Below are 23,347 nucleotides of genomic sequence, written 5' to 3' on the forward strand. Positions count from 1 at the left end.
CCTAACCCTAACCCTAAGTGGGTTTTTCCCCCAATCGGCTTTTCCAATGTATTTTCCCAGGAAACGTAGATAGAGCTGGCTTGAAAAGTCATTTCCGTCCTAAGCATACTGATGTGCTATGAATCCATTGGCGATGTCCATTTTGCTCTCCGAATTCATGGAGACCTAACCCTAACCCTAAGTGGGGTTTGCCCCCAATGGGATTTTCCCATGTATTTTCCCAGGAAACATAGATAGAGCAGACTTGGAAAGTCAATGCCCTCCTAAGCATACTGATGCGCTACGAATCCATTGGCGATGTCCATTTTGCTCTCTGAATTCATGGAGACCTAACCCTAACCCTAAGTGGGTTTTGCCCCCAATGGGATTTTCCCATGTATTTTCCTAGGAAACATAGATAGAGCAGACTTGGAAAGTCAGTGCCCTCCTAAGCATACTGATGCACTACGAATCCATTGGCGATGTCCATTTTGCTGTCCGAATTCATGGAGACCTAACCCTAACCCTAAGTGGGTTTTGCCCCCAATGGGATTTTTCCATGTATTTTCCCAGGAAACATAGATAGAGCTGGCTTGAAAAGTCAATGCCCTTCTAAGCATACTGATGGGCTATGAATCCATTGGTGATGTCCATTTTGCTGTCCGAATTCATGGAGACCTAACCCTAACCCTAAGTGGGTTTTTCCTCCAATGGGATTTTCCCATGTTTTTTACCAGGAAACATAGATAGAGCAGGCCTGAAAAGTAAATGCCCTCCTAAACATACTTATGTGCTATGAATCCATTGGCGATGTCCATTTTGCTCTCTGAATTCATGGAGACCTAACCCTAACCCTAAGTGGGATTTTCCCCCAATGGGATTTTTCCATGTATTTTCCCAGGAAACATAGATAGAGCAGGCTGGTAAAGTCAATGCCCTCCTAAGAATACTGATAGGTTACGAATCCATTGGCAATGTCCATTTTGCTCTCTGAATTCATGGAGACCTAACCCTAACCCTAAGTGGGATTTTCCCATGTATTTTACCAGGAAATATACATAGTCAATTCCTTTTCTTGCTGGGTCTTTAGCATGCCCGTCTTGTCTGTGAGAGTGGAACAGGCTAATCCTTGTTGCAGTTAGACAATTCTTCAGGTATTTGAATTTGAAAGCCCTATATTTAAATGGGGACTTGAACTCAGATGTTTCTGGCACGCATTTGGCCTCTTAAGTCTGTATTCCATTGCATGACTGCATTAAAATGTTTTCTCTGTATCAGATATCTCCTCTGATCAATAACATTCCATCTGGTAATAGTTGGCAAAAGATACAGCATTGCTGGCTGTGGAATTCTGGGAGTTGAAGTCCACATGCCTTAAAATTATCAAGGTTGAGAAACACTGAGCTAGAACAATGGTGAAGCAAACATCTCTTTGTGCTACAAGAGCCATGGATAGACAGATGGAGATGGAGATGGAGATGGAGAGAGAGAGAGACAGAGAGACAGAGAGACAGAGAGAGAGAGAGAGAGAGATGATAGATAGATAGATAGATAGATAGATAGATAGACAGATAGATAGATTGACTGATTTTGCTCTTTCTTATTATTTCAAACTACATCTTTCTTCTATCCAGTCTCTTTAGAAATCAGGTCTAGAATTGAGTCAGCAGCACAGTTTTCTCCTGTTGTGAACCCTTTGGCGTGATAATTGCAAAAAGAGAATTATCTTGTATTCTAATCACCTTGTTTTCAAAAAGTAGGAACATAGAATTATATATAGTAATTAATTGTAAATTGCAAAATGAACACAATGCAACTCTTTATTATGACTGGCATTCTATATAGATGCACTGAATGAAAACAGACAGCCATTTAAATTTTAGAGTGAAAGCATAATAAAAGTACTATTGCAATTTAGTCTGCTGGCTGCAGCTGTCTTAACCTGTAACAAGCTTTTCCCAGGAAAAAGAGGCAGTTTTGTGAAAATGTGTGCCTAATGAATTCTTCACTGTTTGCATGCATGCACTAATATACACCGTGTTCTTAATCAAACAAGTCCTCTTTGTTATATTAATCTGTTATGAATATATGCAATTAAGGTATCTGTTTTTATAATTCATGGACTTGCTTGTTTACGAATATTTCTGCTTTAATTTTAATCATCTTTTAACAATTTACTAAATCCTAAACACTTGGTGGGTTGTGTGAAATGCTTCAGCTTATTTATTGTACCTTTTTTGTGTTTTGTTTTTATTTATTGCTATCACTTCTCTCCGTTGATCACTGCATGCAGATAATTGGAAGTAAAGTTCCGGTGAGTATATCTGTTGTCTGTCATAACTTAAAATGCATGCTATAACACTAGTAAAATTAGATTGTTTGCCAGTATTATACCTTATATCAACTATTTGCATGTCTCTTTAATTTGCTATAGTAGATTCATCTTCGACATAATTCTGACCTATACATTTAGGATAATGAAATCAAATTTAAGTATTTTCATCCCAATTTTCCTGTGATCAGTCTGTGGGTCTGTTAAATACAAATGAAGCCTTGAGAGGAGATAATTGAAAATTTGATGAACTGAGAATGTCAAGATTAATAAAAATCAATTCCAGTCTTAAACTGACTGATTGATCACTAACAGGTTCCATTTATTTTTCTATTTGTGGTGTGCTGATATAAGAATGGATTACATATTGTAGGGAACCAAATGCATTAGGTTTAATAGCTGTAAGATAAAGTATGCACTCCTGATTTAAATCCCAAATTTTGGTAAGGAACCTTATGCTACGTGTGGGTGCATTTATAGCAATTGTGTGATTTTAATCTTTGATCCTGAGACTTTTAGGTGGGACTGGAAAAGTAACTTGTTAGGCACAGTAAATAAGGACCATTTATAGTACAGAAGATATATTCAGCTCAAGAAATCAACTGAAGGTCAATACTAAATTGATGCCAGATAAGAGTCAATTTTGTCCATTGTCAAAGTTGCAGTAGAGAGGGGATGCTTCAGATGCTGCCAGATAAAAGGTTTGGGACTGGAAAATTACATTCCCAGTCATAGTTCCTCCTCTGGATCGACCTTGAGATTAGCTGACACTTTTAGCTTTTAGAAAATGTTTGAAGATAGTTTTAAGAGTTTTCAGTTGTTAAGAAGGATTTAATCAGATGGAAATAAGTTATATCTTTTATCTTATTAATGCTTTTGATTGGTGTACTTGTGTTCTCATTTTTATTGTAAGTCTCTTAAAAGCACTTTAATGGAATATTAATGGGGATTAATAAATAAAATAAATTAGAGTGTTAAACCCTCGAAAGAAAGCAGTTCTGCAGTTGCAAGGAACAGTCTGCAAATTAAAATGCCAAAGTGATGGTTGGATCGTAGTGAATAATGAGGTTTTCTTCTTCTGATTTTGCAGTCTCCCAAAAAGCTAATTTGAAAGTCAGTGCAAGCCTAAATATAGGAAATATATATCAGAGGCATCATCACAAGATTTCAGTCTAAACATTAAATGTTAAGAAAGCGGTTTGTTTATAGGCAGCTGCGTTCACTTCTCGTGAATCCTCAGTCGATTTAATAGGACATCTTGGAATATTGCTGTGGATAAAGAGACAAAAGAATAGGCTGGCATGCTTCAGTTGTGAGTATTGAGCTAAAGCAGAGCCATCTCTGGCTACTATAAATACTTTCAGAATAGCAGATTTGGAAGGGACCTTGGAGGTCTTCTAGTCCAACTCCCAGTTGAAGCAAGAGATCCTATACCATTTCAGACAAAAGATTGCCCAATCTCTTCTTAAAACTGTCCAGTGATGGAGCACCCACAGCTCCTGTAGCAAGCCATTACCCTGATTAATTAATTAAATGCCCCACTTTATCTAGCAGCACAGGGATAGATAATCGTAGGCTGCTTACTGTGTTCCACCTGGTGCGCTTTAAGTTTATTCTCTTTCTCTTTTTTAAAAAGGAGGATTAGAAGAGAAAGCTTATGGACCCATTTCCCCCAGTTTCCAAAATAGTCCAAAATTGTTCTTGGGAATGGGAATGATTGTCTCCCAGAGACTTCCCAGTTCTTTTTCTTAGCCTTAAATCCAGCCACCTACCATAGATAAAATTCATCAAAAAATGGAACACATCTTCATCACATCACTGGAAACATCATGGTTGAGGAGGTGAGTTGTGGCCACAAAGAAGTGGTCCATTGCTATAGTAGGAAATTAACTCTTTTCATCTATTCACACAGAGAAAAAATGAGCCCTGCTTTAGTGTGAGATGAAACATGGATAACTAATCTTTTCCTTCCTGACCAGTATATAAATTAAAACACAATGTCATCAAATGCCTTTGTAGTTTCAGTTAAGTGTATGAAAAGGAGGGAGGGAGGGAGGGAGGGAGGAAGGAAGGAAGGAAGGAAGGAAGGAGGGAGGGAGGGAGGAAGGAAGGAAGGATACTTTTGAACCCTAATTTGGAATGGCAGTGAAACTGCATCCAGATCATGTTTGAAAGTATAATTTATCCTGAACAAGGACTGAATGCAAAGGAAGAAAAATAAATCATTGATTATAAAGCTTCTTAATTGCTGTTAGTAGCAACATTATTTTTTCACTGATAATGAATTATTTAGGATCTGTTAATTTATTGCCTCTCTTGAGCTTAAAAAGTTGGACACATTACAGTGAAAGTTAACTAATTTAAGTTGGGAAAAAAACCCATATCTTGGCACGATTATCACAGTGAAATCAGTGGCCAATAGTATTCTTAGCTTAGACTAAATTAGATTAAAATTTAAATTTATATTCTATCTGTCTTCCAGTAGTTCATCATGGTATGAACCAGCTACCAATTTTCTTTACCACTATAACCAGATTAGGTGAATTTGGCTGAAAGAGAATGATCAGGCAAAATGAATCAGTTGACTTTACTGACCCCCCCCCACCAATCCTAATCGAACAGCTTAACTACTACATCTAGATCAGAGATTCCCAACCTTTTGGGCACGAGGTTTTCTGCAGACCGGAGAGTGCGTGGTTTTGTGTGCTGCCTGCATCCCACAGATGGGGCTTTCCTTGTTTGTCAGACCAGTTGCTGGCATGCCGGACTGGGGTTTGGGGAACCTCTGATCTAGATGGCATGTTTACATCCTAGTGAGTCTAGATCTTGGCTTTAATCAAAGAGTAGATAATTGGAATGAAACAAATGTTTTCCATCCTATTAAACAGGAATGAGAATTAGACAGGAATCAGAGGTATCTCATTGTAGCCTGGATTAAGTAGGGTGGAGCTGTACTTCTAGTCTTCCGCAAATGTCATTCTATAGATTTTATTTATTTATTTGAATCCAGCTTTTATTATTTTTACAAATAACTCAAGGCAGCGAGCATATCCAACACCCCACCTCCTCCACACAATAATAACCATATGGGGTGGGCAGTGCTGAGAGAGTGGGACTGACCCAACTGGCTTTCATGGATAAGGTGGGACTTGAACTCATAGTCTCCCACTTTCTAGTCTGGTGCCTTAAACTCTAGACCAGTGGTTCTCAACCTGTGGGTCGGGACCCCATTTGGGGTCAAACGACCATTTCACAGGGGTCGCCAAACAACGCAGTCCGCCATTTTTTTCCCTTTTCCCTAGCTGTCCTACTCCCTCTTATTGGTGGCCCCACCCACTTGGGGGTCACCACAACATGGGGAACTGTTTTATGGGGTCATGGCATTAGAAAGGTTGAGAACCACTGCTCTAGACCAAGTGTCACTTGTGAGCACTTTTAAGTGGCTTCTTAAATTGAGGGGTTTCTAGAAGAATTCCCAGTGCAGGACTTAGGCTTGGCTAGTCTAAAGAAAATAAGAAACAGGGGATACATGATAACAATATTCCAGTATTTGAGGGGCTGCCCCAAAGAAGAGGGGGTCAAATTATTCTCCAAAGCACCAGAGGGCAGGACAAGAAACAATGGTTGGAAACTGACCAAAGAGAGAAGCAACCTGGAATTAAGGAGAAACTGCCTGACAGTGAGGACAATTAACCAGTGAAACAGCTTGCCTCCAGAAATTGTGGACGCTCCATCACTGGAGATTTTTGAGAAGACAGTCACTTGTCTGAAATGGTATAGGTTCTCCTGCGTGAATGGGGGACTGGACTAGAAGACCTCCAAGGTTCCTTCCAGATTCTACTCTACTCTACTCTACTCTACTCTACTCTACTCTACTCTACTCTACTCTACTCTACTCTACTCTACTCTACTCTACTCTGTTCCTCTTTTCATTTATATTTTTTTTCTATTCTTCATGAGACTGTACATCAATTCTAGAGAAACAGAGTGGCTTTGTGGTACTCATATCCTGCTTCTTTTAAGAATCTGATTGGCAGTGGAAGATGTAAAACAATGGGCCACATCTATCTCCACAGCATGGCTCTTAATGTTGTTACAGAATTTGTGAGTCATCAGATCGTTGGTAACATTTCAATCCAATTTATAGTCTGAAACATATTTCTTGGGTGGCACAGTTGACAAATGGTGAAAGGATTCTTCCTTAAGATTCATTCTTGAAAGGAATAGGGTGGGATTCTTATTTTTCTGTTTTATTTTTTCTTGCCCCTGGCTACATTTCATTTTACCAGCACTGATACTTTACATTATTTTAATCCACTTGGTTAAGTGAGGTCCGAAAGTTATTTTTTTATGTTGTGGAAAGATGAGTTACATTAACATAACACCTATTGCTGCACTTTATACTCTCATTTATAGTCCCCAAGTCCTCAGAAATAATCATAAATGGAATTTAGTGGCACACAACACAATTAGAGAAGTTGGATGTTTTAATAATAGTGAAGAAGATAGTTCAATGGAGCAATCGGAGTAATTTTGAAAGGTAGCTCTTTAATTGGTTCAGGGGTGCAAATTCATGCTAGGAAGAACTTAAGAGATGTAAAGTACTCCAAGTAAAATATTGTGCAGTAATATAAATATTTTTTTTCCTTCTATGTAAAATAAGTACCGGTCTTAGCATTTTTGTACATTTCATTAAAGATAAGCAGCTAAGTAATAAAATTGGAGGTTAAATCGTTTCTCAGATTCCTTACGTCTGAATCCTCTATTAAAGAAACAGGTCCAGGGTTTAGCATTTTATATTAGCATGTCTATAGCAAAAGGAGTTGAACAGAGTTATAATGATAGGTAGGCTGCAAGCAAAAATAACATTGTGAGACAGTAATCCTGTTGAGAATTATCCACTTTGAACTATGGCTAGCAGTTGGGAATATGCAGGTGAAAAGCTTTGAAAATGGATTTTGAAAACCACTTTTTCCCCAAGACTATCAATTTTGAAAGAACTGGAAATGCTTGAATTATCACTGTGTATTTAAAAATGGCATAATAATTGCAAAGGTGCCAGTGACTTGCTGCAAAATGTTGTTTCCTTGTATTCTTTTTCTTTTTTGTTTCCCCTGGGAATTGAGGAAGCCTGTCTGACTTTAGGAAGTTTATTTTCAGGGACTGCCTTTGACAATTTAGTGGTTTATGTACGTATTTCTCAGGCTGCTTAAATTCAGCATGGGGAAATCTTAGTTCCAAAATAAAAATCTCTTTTAGCTTTTAGTAGTGCATAAGGATGATGCCAACATGTTTAAATCTTGAAGACATTAAGTGTTAAATCCCAAGCAAAGTAGTAATGACTAAATATACGGCATTTCCAAGAAAGCAGTATAATTTAGAATAAATATCGGTTTGTGTGTATGTATCAGAATTACCTGAAGTTAAAAACTCTTTATACTATTGGAATTTACTCTCAAGTATGGTTTTGTGCAACGTGCATAACACAGAAAAATCCTTACCTAGTGTGGTAACCTGAGATTTAAATTTGGTTTATGTTTTGCCCTTGGATGTAAGAGAGACCAAGATGGCATGCAAATTTGAAAACACCATTATTTCTGCTTGGGCAGTAAACTATCTCTCATTTCCATTGTTGCTACTTTTGTACGGTGGCATTCTGCAGTGTTCCCTAAATATGTATTTGAAACAAAACCATCCTTTTGGAATAATGGTATCTGTGTCCTTCAGAAGTAGAACTAAAAGCATCTTCAAATTAAGAGCAGTAACTGATGACTAAGGAAACATTCATATAGTTTTATTGACAATGTTATGGAAGTGATCTGCCATTTCTACTTAAAGGTCTGTGTTTTGAGTATGGGATACAGACTTCCTTTCATAGCTGTCTCCCATCCTAGTAATAACAAAGTGTGACCTTGCTGCATGCAGAAAAGGTTGGCCAAGTACTGTTGCCTGCTAAAAGATGTCCTTAACAGAATCAAAACACAATCACTGAAACAAGAAATTGAGGCATCTATGGAGATTCTCAATCATCCAGGTCATGCTTATTCCAAAGGTTCTTTTTCAAGAGGCACCTGGACTTTCTTGTTATTCCTTGAAGACAATTTGTTTCTCATCCAAGAAGATTCTAGTTCTTCTAGTTGACCTGAAGAAGCTTCTTGGATGAGAAGCGAAATGTCTTCAAAGAAAGTCCATTTGCCTCTTTAAAAAAAACAACTTTTGGACGAGAGTCTGAGACAGTGATCAAACAGCAGGCATGCTTCTCGGTAGGCTAGTACCATAAATTCAAGAAGTTGCAGAAAGACTTGTGTGATAGAGTTTCTCAATTTCTTCATTATCTTTCTATACTCTGTTAAGTTCTAATAGTCTTAATGGTTGATACAGTTGTGCAAATCGAAATACCTCCATCTAACTGCTGAAAGATGCACAAAAAGGATTAGTGAGCTTGAGGTGGTCCCTGATATAATTAACTATCAGACACATACAAATCCTATTAGGGATGCTGTGGGTGAAAAAATATCTGACTTGACTTCATTAAATTCAGGCACAGACTATGTCAAACTAAGGAGCTTTAGGAATTGTCTATTAATAATAACCAGTGTTCTGAAATAAGCCAATTTCTGCAATTTACTAGAGCTGTAGCTATGATGTAGTCTTCTTATAAAGAGATGTTTGCTTATCTATCAAAGTTGGGAGAATCACTACGATGCATACTGGTTAGTTGGTATTTCAGTAGAAGAAAAAAGTTGTGTTATGTAGCAAGTTCCATTGCTACCAACTCGGTAGGAAGGAGACATCTGTCAAACATGGCTTTGTGATAAAATAGATAAGACATGCATTCACTATTTGAAACTGGTTAGAAGAACTTTGAGTCAGTAGGCATAAACTATGTGATAACCTGGATATTCCCTCAGGCATAAGATCTGAAGATTGAATGAGTCCATCTTTGTTATTTTCTCTGACATCATTGTAGTTATGTGGTCTGAATTTGATTCCCTTCACATGCCACTGTGCTATTATTATGTTGCAGAATCCAGTCTGGGTTGGTCACCAGGACCAGAGTTTTAATCTTCCTAACTTTCGGATTCATGCTGAAACCCATTCTGAGGGAACTTCTCTCTACCAGAATGTTCTGAAATGTTCCAGTAGAGGGAAATTTCCTGAGGATGGGCTCCAGCATGAGTTCAAAAGCTAGGAAGACCAACCCAGATTGGATCCTGCAACAATATTCTGGGAGTTGTACATTTATCTATTGCAATGGTTCTCAACCTGTGGGTCGGGACCCCATTTGGGGTCGAACGACCATTTCACGGGGGTCGCCAAACAAGACTGTCCGCCATTTTTTCCCCCTTTTCTTTGGCCACGCCCCTGGCACCTGGTGATATATAAGTGGTTGGGGGTCACCACAACATGGGGAACTGTATTATGGGGTCGCGGCATTAGAAAGGTTGAGAACCACTGATCTATTGGCTTCTGCTTCTATTGGCTTCTGCTTCTAACCTGGTTCCTTAACCACTACAGCCAACTGACTCTTCCTTTCCTGCTTATTCCTACATAAACAAGAATCATATTGCTTTGTAGATAATTTAAAACCTTTTTCCTTAATGAGTCTAGAAATGCATTTGGGTTAACAAATGACAACATGTACAGCATATTGATATACGACATGTCTATCAGACACAGGTCTTATTTGAAGGTAACATTAGTTGCAAGCTTTGACATAACACTCTTTGCTTTCTGAAGTTATTCAGTACAGGCACCTCTTAAATCAATTAATTTTGTTATGAGATTTTTTAATTATTATTGCTATAGGTAGATATTTATAAAGTAGTTTCTCTCATCCCCTTCATACGTCTGGAATGTTTAGGCAGTTGTTTCCAGCCATTTTAATAGAACTGAGACAGAAATTTGTAAGCCAAACAGAATTGTTGGATACGAGCTGGGCAGCAAATAAATGTAATAAACAAACAAACAAATAAATTCTAAGATTATTATTATTATTATTTATTGAGTTTATTTGCAGCCATCTCACCATGAGATGACTCTGGGTGGTTACAGTGTTAAAGATTTTATCTCCTATTTCTGCCTACTACTCTGTTATTCTAATAAGAATGTTAGGACTACACAGAGTGGTAGATTTTGATATTGCTACACATAATAACACAAATGTATGTATGTACTGTATGTCTTAGGTTGTTTTCATTAACTGGGCTTGGAAGTTAGGTTGCAGCTCTCTAGGGGCTCCTGGACAGCGACCCAAAAATGCTGACAGGGCAATTATTATTGACACGTGAAATTACTTTCTTTCTTCTCCAGCGCTAATTAATACCGCCTTCTGACTTTTGTGCTCCATAATTGGCTTTGTACATTTGCATTATGCAGACCCTTTTGATCAATGGAGATATAAAAATGTGAAGCGGTCTAGAGGTTAAACGTGTTCCTCTTGCCCTGCCTCAAATGAATGGTCTTGAACTCTTGTTGTACATGCGATGATGTGGCTGTAATGGAGAATCAACATCAGTGAAGGATGTTTGCCTTCTTGATACAACTTACAAGGTAATGGGTAGAAAGGTGAAAGTGTGTATGTGTGTTCATTGGAGCTGGCTATAGCAAGGCAGCCTGTGTTGGACTGCATTAATCTCTTTCCCTGTGTGCAGTTGTGCTCTCACTTTCTGTCCCTCACTTCATCATAAAAGTCCTGTGGTAAATTATTATAGACTTAAAAGGGTGCAAAAATCTGGATCTGATTAGGACTACTTGAAATAGGCAATCTGAAGCTTCCCCAACATTATAGCTAAACTACAATAGCTAATATACTGATATTAGTTTGGGCAGCTGTGACATCTTCATTAAATTAAACATGGCTTATTTTCTTATTGTGGTATAACCTTCATTATTAGTAGAATAGAAATGGAATGAAATAGAATAGAATAGAATAGAATAGGGAATAGAATAGAATAGAATAGAATAGAATAGAATAGAATAGAATAGAATAGAATAGAATAGAATAATAGGGAATGGAGTGGAATGGAATGGGGAATGGAAGAATAGAATAGAATAAAGAATAGAATAGAATAGGGAATGGAATGGAATGGAATGGGGAATGGAAGAATAAAATAGAATAAGGAATAGAATAGAATAGAATAGAATAGAATAGAATAGAATAGAATAGAATAGAATAGAATAGAATAGAATAGAATAGAATAGAATAGAATAGAGCTGGAAGGTCACGATTTTAAAGTAAGCTCAAGTATCCAATAGAAGAGAAATGAACCAGTAAGCAGCTCAGAAATTTTATTTTTACATGTAAATTTGACAGCCTTGTGTGTTTAATTAAAGTAAACATAATTGGGAAAACTGCTCTATATAGATTTTAGGGATCTTAAAATAGTTTTGCAGTAAAACTTGAACATCTGTTTAAATATTTTTTTGGCATTGTGTATACCGAACACATTTCATTTCTTAGTACATGTGTAAACACACCCCATAATTTCCAGCAGGTTATATACTGAAACGTAGCATGTGTTAATACTCTGAATGCAAAATGTGGAGTTAGACCAGAGTTCTAGGGCTTCAGATTCTCCTGCCAGATTAGAAGAAAAGTTACAGTGGGGAAATTTACTACTGAGAATAACCTTTCTCCTCCATATGTTATTCTTCTCAACTGAAACAAATAAAATCTTAGGTTGGTGGCATTCAAATGGTGGTATGCAGAGGGGTTAAGAAGTATATTGAGAAGGTCTTTGGAGTCAAAGCATCTCCTAAACAAATGAAATAGCTTCATGATTGTTTATTATTTGTAATGGTAGGGGATTCAAGAGTTGCTTTAAGATTGAAAAGTAAGAGAGAGACACGATTAGATGCCTCTCGATTGGCAAGAATCGAGACATTTTGACGTTTCAAAGACTGAGTACCTCAAGAAATGGGCTTTCTAATCATATATAAGAATTGATATCAGTTAACTTTTCTGAGTATAGGTGCCTTTTTGAGTCCTTTTCTTCAGTGGTGATTCAAATATACTAGTTTTAATGTTTGGGAAGAAATAAATCTATAATACATCTAGAATTAATATTTTAGAGATACCCAAATTAATGTCTACTGTCTTTATCGGTAAGAAAAGGGACAATTAAAGTGCTGATATTTGTTGTCTGGTGTTTATTTTAACATTAGTTGTGTAGTGGTGATAATTCTAGACCAATCTTCATTATATAAGTTTATGTAATGGATGCATGGTTATCTTGAGGAACAGGTGGAGGAGATGCTGCTTATGAAATAATCAAACAAGAGAGGGTGGTTAATGGTCAAAGAAAGAAATTGAGAAAGGGCCTCTCCTAACAGGTGTAGCAGTTAAAAGTGGCTGGTGGGAAGTTTGTAGTCTCAAACTTGCAAGATTCTATTAATGTAACTGTCATGGTTCCGAAAGAAGAAGCTCTTCAAAGAACTTTGGGGCATTGTTTTCCTTAAACAATCTTTAACAGCAACATAGCTTCTGCACGTACATAGAAGAAGCCAAAATCTGAATTCTCCTCCCCCAAACACACAGTATCTAAGCATAACTCACTCCTTCATTTAACAGTCATTAATCACATTCTCCAATTAGTTTGAAGTGCACTTTCCCTCCTGTTCCATAACCGCCATTACTTATCACCTCTTATAACCAACCTGGAAGAATACTCTACTGAGATATTGTTATGGCTAACTAGTCCCCAAGCACATTCTTCCCACTCCCCTCCAGCACCATCTAATTTTAACTCTAAAAGTAATACACAGGTTAAATAGAAAATATCTGCATCTTCATATATTGTCAAGCAAGAACGTCCGATGTTGGCGGCATTGACAGAAATCTTACAATAAAGTAGATTTAGCTCATCTGATTTTGTTTCCTGTCTCATTTACCAGGGAAGGCTTTCTCTCTCTGCATACATGTATATAATGTATTTTTTTTTAAAAAAAAATAATGTGCCCATTCTCTTCTCCTACATACAAAATGTAATAGAACACGTTAATAGAATATAGAACACACATCGAATTTAAGGCACCCATTTTAACCGTGTAGCTCTGTAAGGGATTTGAAACCAAGGATTTAAGGCTTTTTTTTTTAAAGTATCTTCTTAAAACCAAATTCCCATGAGAATTATGACTGTCATTAGAATTACATGGTTAAATTGATTCAGTCCTAACTTTGATCTCAGCTAAAGTTGGGTGAGAGGATAAGTCTGTAAGAAAATGAAGGGATGGGAACTATACAATCCTATAACTTAATCATGAGCCTGGTTAAGTAAGTAATTATATCTGCCGAGTTATGTAGTTTTAAGTTCATTGGGCACGTAGAGAACTTACTAAGAAGTAAAGCCTGGCAATAAAGCAGCTTGCCTGCTTTTCTTCGATTACATGCACCAACTAACTCTTGTTTCCCAAAATAATTTTATCACTTGATTTTCTTTTCTCATTAAGGGTGGCCTGAAAAACAGTAAACACGAGTGCACATTGTCGTCGCAGGAATATGTCCACGAACTACGATCAGGTATCTCAGAAGAAAAACTTCTCAACTGCTTAGAATCTCTGCGGGTGTCTCTGACAAGCAATCCAGTAAGGTAAGTTTGGGGAATTGTTATTCATAAGTGTCGCAAAGTAGGAGTCTGTAAAATATTGTACGCCGTGTTGAAATAAAATGTAGAATTTACACCAACCACATCAAAAAGCCACATATTCAGTGGGCGTTGGGTTTTTTGGGTGGGGGGCTGTCTATTATCTTATTTACTTACTTAGTTCTCTGCCGAGTAGTAGGTCTTTAAAACGAGGTAGTGACTTGTTAAAAGTAATTGCTCCAAAATAATAGTCTTATGGATTTATATCTTCATACACTGTATAAAGTCACTTTCATTGAAAGAGTATTGGAAGGATAGACTCTTTATTTTCTTAGCTTCAGATTTTAAGGGATTGATCCTGTTATTTACCTCTGGTTAAATGAGGCACAGGGCTGAATATTAAAGCTGTTGATGGGTAAGCTGTGAATACTTCTATATGCACCAACATATGGCCGGTGTGCTAATATTATGCCTTGTTGCATTCCGAACCTGTCCTCAAGCTGTCTTTAACTTTGTAATTGGAATACATTAAACTGGGCCTGACAGTTTGCATCACTTGATATGCAAGGAATTTTGGCAAGTCTGCTTTACAGAAATGCAACACTTGTCTTCACAGGAAGTTGAAAAGTAACTCCTGTTAGAATTTCCCATAGATTATCCACGAAATGAAAGTAAGGGTGATTGAAAATGTAAGAAGCCTCCGAAGGATAACCAACCTCTGTGAATCTATTGATGTTGTTTGTTTTGTCCTCCCCATATCCAACCCATACTAAGTGGAATTCCATCCCAGTTGGATTTTCCTATGTATTTATCCAGCAAACAAAAAAATATGAATTGGATTCTGGACTAAATTAGTTACTCTTAGTTAAGTGCTGCATCTCATTCAAGTCCTATTGTATCTGGGTAACTAATTTATTGTCAATCCAACCTGGTGCAAATAGACAGATGGACAGATGGATGGATATGGAAATAGATAGATAAATGATGGATGGATGGATGGATAGATAGATATAGAGATAGATAAATAGATAGATAAATGATAGATGGATGGATGGATGGATAGATAGATATGGAGATAGATAGATAGATAGATAGATAGATATGGAGATAGCTAGCTAGCTAGCTAGATCAAACACTTATCACTCAGACTTATATACTGCTTCATAGTGCTCTACAGCCCTCTCTAAGCAGTTTACAGAGTTAGCATGTTGCCACCAACAATCTGGGTCCTCATTTTATTGACCTTGGAAGGATGGAAGGCTTGAGTCGGTCATGATCCTTGAGCCTCTCAGGATTGAACTGCTGGTAGTCGGCAGAATTAGTCTGCAATACTGCATTCTAACCACTGTAGCACCATGGGTCTCATAGATAGATAGATAGATAGATAGATAGATAGATAGATAGATAGATAGATACATAGATAGATAGATAGATAGATAGATAGATAGATAGATAGATAGATAGATAGATAGATAGATAGATAGACAGACAGACAGAGAGGCAGAGAGGCAGACAGATAGAAGGATAATATTTGTTTCCATGTGATTTGTCAGTATTTTTTTTGGGGGGAGGTAGTTGAATAAGGAAATATTGTATGACTACATTGCCTAGCAATAATTTATACATGGAAAATAGCATAGTTCTACTTACACTTGTATGATCAATGCGTTGCTGTAAAAATACAGAAGGACATTGTTATTCTGAAAATTCCTGCTTATTTTCAGCAAACAAAGAAACTATGTAACTCAGCACTAGGGACACGGGTTTGAAATATGCAGGAAGAGACTAGGAAATAAACTCAGATTTTGAGAATAGCATTGTGTATTCCCATAACATTCTTGTTTCCAATTCTCATTTAGTAGTTTTTTTCTTGAAAAGTTCAGGAGGTCCTGCATAATAGATTTTTTTTTTAAAAAAAAAACACATTTGACTTTTTGGAGAAAAATCTATACACAAACAAAAATAGAAAACAGATGAAGATTTATGCAAATAAAGCACAAATGAAGAAAAACTGTATCTAAAAATATAGAAATTATACAAGGGAATAGTTTTCTGGTATCTCATTAGTAAATTATGAATGACTGAATATATTGTATTACTTTCAGGAGCTAAAGTCATTATCAACATAATGGAATGGGATAGAATATCTTCTGCCTTGACTAACTGCCCAGAATCATGGAAAATTGGGTGACTTATAAATTTAATAAATAACTACAACTTAGTGATCTTAAGAACAGGACAACTTTGTGGTTGTGACGTGGCTGTTATGAAAGTCAAACCACACTTTTTGTGGCCATTGGAAATGGCATTAACTGCCAATTACTAATGTGTAGGTCATTTGTATTTTCATTGCCATTTCTTCTCTTTGTCACCTTATGTTTTGGAAGAAATAACACTGATTTCTTGATATTAAACAGGAATAAAAGGATGGTGCTTCCCATTTTGTCCAAAACTTTAAGGAGAATATTATAGTAAAACCAAAATTCAAATTTTACTGTGGTACCTTAACCCCTGGCAACCGAAGAACTGCTTAAAATAATAAACCATGTGAAAATATACATAGATGGATGAAAAATAAGTTCATTTCCCAGAGCTTTTAAAAGTAGGCTCTATCCAGAGACATTAAGTAAATTATGCAATAAATCTTAATGTATCTGAAATAACTCACCAAGGTTACCTCTGTAATCACTCGTTGCCATGCTTGGTAGTATTGTACATGCCCCAGCAGAAAGAAACTAATAATTTTCACTTTTGACCCGCTTCATTTACAAACAGGAATCCTTGCTCTGGGGTTATATCACCTGACATTCATTGCCATTTATTGTTTGTTTGAAAAATACATTATTTTTCCTCACTGGACCTTACCATATACAATATTCATCCTACTTGAACAGTATAAAGTCTGCTTCTAAGAATCCTTTTCTTTTGCTGACTGTAGTGAAGGAAATCAACATGTAATATATTTTTTTTAATTTATAAAATGTATTGGCCACCTATCTTACCACAGGTTAATTCTGGGTTGCTTACAGTCATAAAAATATATTTATACATGTACATTAAAACATTAATAAATTAAAATCTAACATTAAAATGACACATGGGGAGGTGGGGGGGGCAAAGTGGAGGGAGTTGAGATCTGTTACTCGATCAACCACCGCATAATTTTGAGTAAGCTTGACTTTGAGATGCAGCTTCCAAAATAAAAGCAGAGAAAGGTGATTTGAGTCCTTGGAGACTTATTTTGTTTTGAGAGATTCTCAAAGTTGTTTGAATTGTTGAGTGCAAGACACCAACTCCATCAACTGTTTCATAGTTGCCCTTTGCCTGTTAATTGCTGTAGCATTTTTCTCACCAATGAGTGTTATCTCTGTTTTGCAAGGCTATATTCAACTTTCCGCATATTTTCCCTTTTAGTTGTCATTTTTCTTTTACTCTTCATTGTCCTTTTTTGTTAAAGGGCGATGCTTCAGCTTATCTATTTCTTTGCTGCTCTCAATTGCTTCTGTAGTTCTGTCTTTGTTCAGCTGACTTTGAAATTTCCTTTTAACGTACAGCTGAATTTGGTATTGTTGGATTCTGTCAGAAAAATATGTCTGTAAATGTTTTAATATTTTCATTTACTCTGTATAAATCTCACTTCTCGTTCCATCACTACCCTGAGTGATGTGTGTTCATAATCTTCTCTTTTAAATATTTTCCTTCCTTCCTTCCTTCCTTCCTTCCTTCCTTCCTTCCTTCCTTCCTTCCTTCCTTCCTTCCTTCCTTCCTTCCTTCCTTCCTTCCTTCCTTCTTTCCTTCTCCCTTCCCCTCCCCTTCCCTCCCTAGAATTGAGGATTTCCTTTATTTTTCTAAATTAAATTACTTTGATCCATTTTTAGAACTTAACACTATATTTTGAAGGGCTTCCAACTTCAGAAAATGGGGCCACCAGTCTTTCATCATGGGTGTAAAATCTGGCAAAACCACAAGGCTTGATATTCTGTAGGAGAAATGCTCCAGAATTACATCATCACTGCAGATTTAACTTCCAGAGCTACACAAGGCAGAATCCTTCAACTGTCATAGAAAACTGAGGACGGTTTGTGTGGATCATTACTAATTATATGAATTTCTCGGAGTCCCTTCATTGTCCTAGGCTCATTGTGTTATTTTGTAGACCAGTGGTTCTCAACCTGTGGGTCGGGACCCCACTTGGGGTCGAACGACCATTTCACGGGGGTCGCCAAACAAGGCTGTCTGCCATTTTTTCCCCCTTTTCTTTGACCACGCCCCTGGCACCCAGTGATGTATAAGTGGTTGGGGTCACCATAACATGGGGAACTGTATCTGGGGTCGCGGCATTAGAAAGGTTGAGAACCACTGTTGTAGACGTTTTGATTCTGACTCCTCTTTGGTCTCTTCAGAATGCATGTTCTGAAGTGCTTCTCAACTGGTAATCAGTTTTAACCTTGATGGATCTGCAGAGACATCTAGTGACGAGTTTTGCATGCATGCCAAAAGTAAACTAATAAACAACTGCAAATGTGAACGTACATAGAGAAACCCAAGGGCTCAAATGTTCGGGTGTTCTTGATTTAATTGCTGCTTCTTGATGTTCCTCCTGTCAATGTCCAAACTCTTTGAGCTTTTTCAAGAAAGGTGGGGAGGGGATGGCTGTCATACATTTTTGAAGCACAAACCTTATTTAGGGTTTAGTGGATATCTAAGGTTTCAGAAAGATTAAACCATTAACAGGATGTTACGGATTTTGACACATTTCATGCTCTACTCATTTATCTTCCATTCAAGAACTAAACTTTAGATGCTGACTTACAAGTTATTTGAAAGAATCAAACACAGCATTGTAATTGTGGTGCTGTTGTAAATGTCTTTGCTTATTTTAATTATTTGTATCTGTGTGGCAGTTCATCTGTGTGGAAAATTGGAAGAACTTGAGGATGAAGTTTATAAATGTCAAAATAATACTTTCTGGGAATAGAGAAAAAACGCCAAATTAGAATAAAGTTAATTATTGTAAGGCTGACGTTTTAAATTTCTTTCAAAGGTGGAGTTGCCTGCAGAGGCATACTTTAGAAACCATGTGAACCATGACTCCATACACTGACTGGAGGTTCATTTGACTGGTCCTGCCCTCAGCCTCCTGACGCTGGCTAGACTGGCCTCTCCTTCATCTGTTGAAGATAGGTAGACTAGTTCTAACCTAGCCTTCAGAGGGCAGTCAGCTACAGTCAAACTGGCAGGAAGGACAAGGGGGGACATGATAGCAGTGTTCCAATATCTAAGGGGCTACCACAAAGAAGATGAGGTCAACTATTCTCCAAGGCACCTGAAGGCGGAACAAGAAGCAACGGATGGAAATTAATAAAAGAGAAAATCAACCTAGAAAGAAGGAGAAATTTCGTGGCAATGAGAGCAATTAATCAGTGAAATGGCTGGTCTCCAGAAGATGTGGATGCTCCAACACTGGAGGTTTTTGAGAAGCGATTGGACAGCCATTTGTCTGAAATGGTATAGGCCAGGGGTAGGCAATCTTGGCTCTTTTATGACTCGTGGACTTCAACTCCCAGAATTCCTGAGCTTGGCTGGCTCAGGAATTCTGGGAGTTGAAGTCCATGAGTCATAAAAGAGCCAAGGTTGCTTACCCTGGTATAGGCTTTCACGCTTGAAGAAATCCTCTACAAGGGAGTTGGACTTGAAGACCTCCAAGATCCTTTCCAATTCTGTCCTTCTGTTATTCTGCTCTGATTAAAGTTTGGGTTTTCCATTTGTAATGCAAATGCTTGATAAGTGAACGAGGCCTCTTATATTTTGAGTACATATTTCTGTTAACTGTGATTGTGAAGTATGGAGGCTCAACATCTGCTAAACCATGCTGGAAGTCCTATCTGTAACGAATAGTCAGTCATCAGAGTGTTTATGTATATTCAAATTGCACATGGGAGCAAGCATGAATTAATTTGCAATTTACTTTTTTTACAGTTGGGTTAACAATTTTGGACATGAAGGTCTTGGGCTTCTCCTGGATGTCCTTGAAAAACTTCTTGATAAGAGACAGTAAGTATAGAGCGTATAAGACGGGGGAGCAAAAAAAGTTGATTAATGTAGGACCATCAGTTAATTATTATTATTAATTTTCAGGCAAGAAAGTATTGACAAGAAAAATCAGCATAAGCTTATACAGTGCCTCAAAGCGTTTATGAATAATAAGGTAGGAATTTCATCCCCGGCTGATTTTTTTCTTCTTCCTTCAGATAGGTTCACTTTAACTGGTAATGAATGACTGTCTTTAAAGAAAGAGATGACTTTAATGAAATGGAAATTTGATCTACTAATGACGACAGTTTGCCTGTAGTTTAATAGCGCTGCAAAGAATTTGGAATAAGGCAAAACCAGTTCATACGTTATTTCAAGGCTTGAAAACAGCATCAGGTTTACCGAAGTATAAAATATTCCTTTATTTCTGAGAAATGGAGGAGGAAAAAAAAACAAAACACCTCACTTTTTTTTTTAAAGGTCAGCTCCTACAGACTAGGAAGCCAAAGTCATGCAGGCTAATATTAGTTTTATTATAAAGATACAGTAACGGAATCTTGCAATGCCTTCCCCCCTCCTTCATCTTTGTGAAAACTAGGGAAGGTCTCTTCAGAATTTTTTTTTTTCAGGTTACAGCTCTGCCCCAGACTCAGGTTTCTTTTATCTGATTATTGTGCAGGAAGCAGCTGTTCTTCCTGACCCCCAAGGTCCTTCTGCTCATTACAAAGCTTCAAGGATACGGATCCCAAGATAATAGTGTAAAAAAGTAAAACTTGCATGAGTAACCCAACTTTGGATAAATCTCTCCACTCTTCCTGTGAACTTCTGGGGCCAGATTTAGTGCTATCGGAGGCTTTAATTTTAGGAAGAAGGTGTAGAGTAGTATGTGAGGATGTGGGAAATGCGGCAATATCTTGAACTAGTTGAAGTATTCTCAGTGTATTTTTAAAGGGACATTCAGAAAAATAGAGAGAAACCAAAATGGCCTTCTGGTTTTACTTGCATGTTGTTGGTCTATTCCTGGCAAGAAAATTTAATTTTCTAGGGATTTTTTTTTTCATAGAAAGAAAGAGCATTAAGAGGACATGGCAAATTAGACAGGGAAATAACAATCTATATAGCATTCAGGCTATGTTTCCATCATGAAATACAGTTATTTCCCTGTTAAGCATGGACAAAATATACAGTGTAAGAAGCATTTGCTATATTCCAGTAGAGATATCACCTTTTTTTTCCAGTGTATTAAACATGTCCTATACATGGGGATTGCTTTTGCTAGAAATCAGTACTTTTATTTTTAAGTATGTTTCATTGTCCTTCACATGATCAGTTTTGAGAAAAAATGTTCTTTAAAAAGGGGATAATGTAATTTGTTTAGGGATTCTAAGACTTTCTAAGATTGCGTGCGCTGCGATCTCATATCTTTTAAACCATTCCTTCTCCCCCTCCAAGTATGGACTACAAAGAATACTGGGAGATGACCGAAGCCTTCTCTTACTGGCCAGAACAATTGACCCAAAGCAACCAAACATGATGACTGAAACAGTGAAAATACTCTCTGCCATTTGTATTGTGGGAGAAGAAAACATGTAAGTAACAGAACTATTTAATTTATTTATTTAATTAAAGAAATTTATAAACCTATTTTTAGGGCAACCTCTGTAATTATCCATTTAATTTTCCTTTAATATGTTGACTTCCATATGTTTTCTTTTGGCCCTTGACTCCCAAAAAGATTTAAGAGTTCTTTTATGGCTACTCATCTGGAGGATAAACACATCTGCTATCTCCTAGATCAGGGGTAGGCAACCTTGGCTCTTTTATGACTCGTGGACTTCAACTCCCAGAATTCCTGAGCCAGCCATGCTGAGGGGAAACAGAGAGGTTTCCAAGCTGAGCCATGCTGGCTCAGGAATTCTGGGAGTTGAAGTCCACGAGTCATAAAAGAGCCAAGGTTACCTACCCATGTCCTAGATCAAAGAGAGCATGTCAGAGTTGCTAGAGAGCAGCATTTGGATGAACAGGTGGACCTTTTTTAACAACTATTTGTTCAGCAGCCGTTCAAACTTACGACTGTGCTGAATGAGTGGTCCTTGAGACCAGTCCTTTAAAATTCTGGCCATTGCAGCATCCCCTGATTACATGATCAAGACTGGCCACTTTTCATTGCTGGCTTTCCGCAAGCAAATTTAATGGGGAAGCCGGCAGGAGATCAGAAGTCACAATCAAACGATATCCTCGCTTAATGATTCATGTAGTCCTCACTTAATGATGGTAACCAATGGTGGCCAAAACTGCCATCCTTAAGCAGTGCTATCACATGACATCCCACTTTGCAACCGCATCACTTAGTGATAGGAAGTCCACGCCCAATTACTGTTGTCTCTTGTAACAAGGCCTTGCTGGGGCTGTTTTATTTGATTTGAGGTCATTTTTGAGTGCAAGCATAGCTGCAAGGAGGAATATAGGATGGAATCATTTTTGTTCTATGAACTTTTTCAAGTTAGTTACCTAAGGAGCCAACGCTTAAATAATCTGACTTCATTTAAGAATCGCAGCAACAACAGCAGCAACAGCAAACTCAAAGATTTATTCCCTTGATTAGTAGCAGATTGCTTTTTAGGTGCTGGTTTTTAAATCAATTTGCTGCAAAAGAGGGGAAAATGCCTTTAAGAATCTGAGGTGTGATTTTTGAATAGTCTGTTTAAAAAGTACCTGCATATCTTTACAACCCATTGAAATAAATCTCTATTACAGGCTCGACAAAATTTTAGGAGCTATAACAATTGCAGCTGAGAGAAATAACGGAGAACGATTTGCTAACATAGTGGAGGGGCTTGAAAATCACGAAGCTCTGCAATTACAGGTAGGATTTCTTGGATTACAATTTAGAAAATTAGATTAGGCAACAATGCATTTTAATTACTACCTGTATCAAAAATGTTTAAAATGGCTGTGGATAATTTTGGTTCCGGTGACCTTGTGTTGGGTAGAGGTTTCAAATCCCAAATAAATATTCGTCTAAAATCTCTGGAACAAAAGCTTGATAATCTTCTTTTATACTCTGCATAAACACATTTGAAACACCCATTGCTATCCATTGCAGAAATTCACTATTTACTGACTTTATTTTAACCTGTTTACGAATGCATAGGATTATAAAATAAATGCTTCTCTTTTCTCTATGCAGGACAGCATATTTTAGAATATAAATTTTTGGTTCATGGAGACAATCTTTACATACTTTAAAAAATTCGTTTCTGGATTCAGAGTTTTGTGTAGAAGGAAGACCGATAAAGGAACATTTGTAGTTCAGGTTTGAAATGAGGGGTCTTTGCAAATGATGATATTACCTAGTTGGGTAATGAAAGATCTCCAAGGAAACAACCAAGTTCAGAGAGCACCAATGATTACTCAT

The 23,347-nt window shown here is 37.3% G+C and overlaps 1 protein-coding gene across 9 annotated transcripts in view; it reads left to right on the forward strand.

Moving 5' to 3' along the window:
* Positions 1-23,347, forward strand: part of DIAPH2 (diaphanous related formin 2) — a 245,997-nt gene that overhangs the window by 27,574 nt on the left and 195,076 nt on the right. For 7 of the 9 annotated variants that reach the window (XR_005555093.1, XM_039330175.1, XM_039330184.1 and 4 more), the window contains 6 exons: positions 2,273-2,293; positions 13,763-13,902; positions 19,876-19,950; positions 20,035-20,104; positions 21,382-21,518; positions 22,687-22,795. Coding sequence is in view for 8 of the 9 variants with exons in the window: in XM_039330175.1 (XP_039186109.1) it covers positions 2,273-2,293; positions 13,763-13,902; positions 19,876-19,950; positions 20,035-20,104; positions 21,382-21,518; positions 22,687-22,795 (552 nt within the window). In the remaining variant the exon portion in view is untranslated. The remainder of the gene's footprint in view (positions 1-2,272; positions 2,294-13,762; positions 13,903-19,875; positions 19,951-20,034; positions 20,105-21,381; positions 21,519-22,686; positions 22,796-23,347) is intronic. The other 2 variants (XM_039330138.1, XM_039330165.1) reach the window with 1 other exon arrangement.

This window comes from Crotalus tigris, unplaced genomic scaffold (assembly GCF_016545835.1).
Source record: "Crotalus tigris isolate CLP2741 ecotype Arizona unplaced genomic scaffold, ASM1654583v1 scf7180000017622.5263843, whole genome shotgun sequence".
In the NCBI taxonomy this organism is placed as follows: domain Eukaryota; kingdom Metazoa; phylum Chordata; class Lepidosauria; order Squamata; family Viperidae; genus Crotalus; species Crotalus tigris.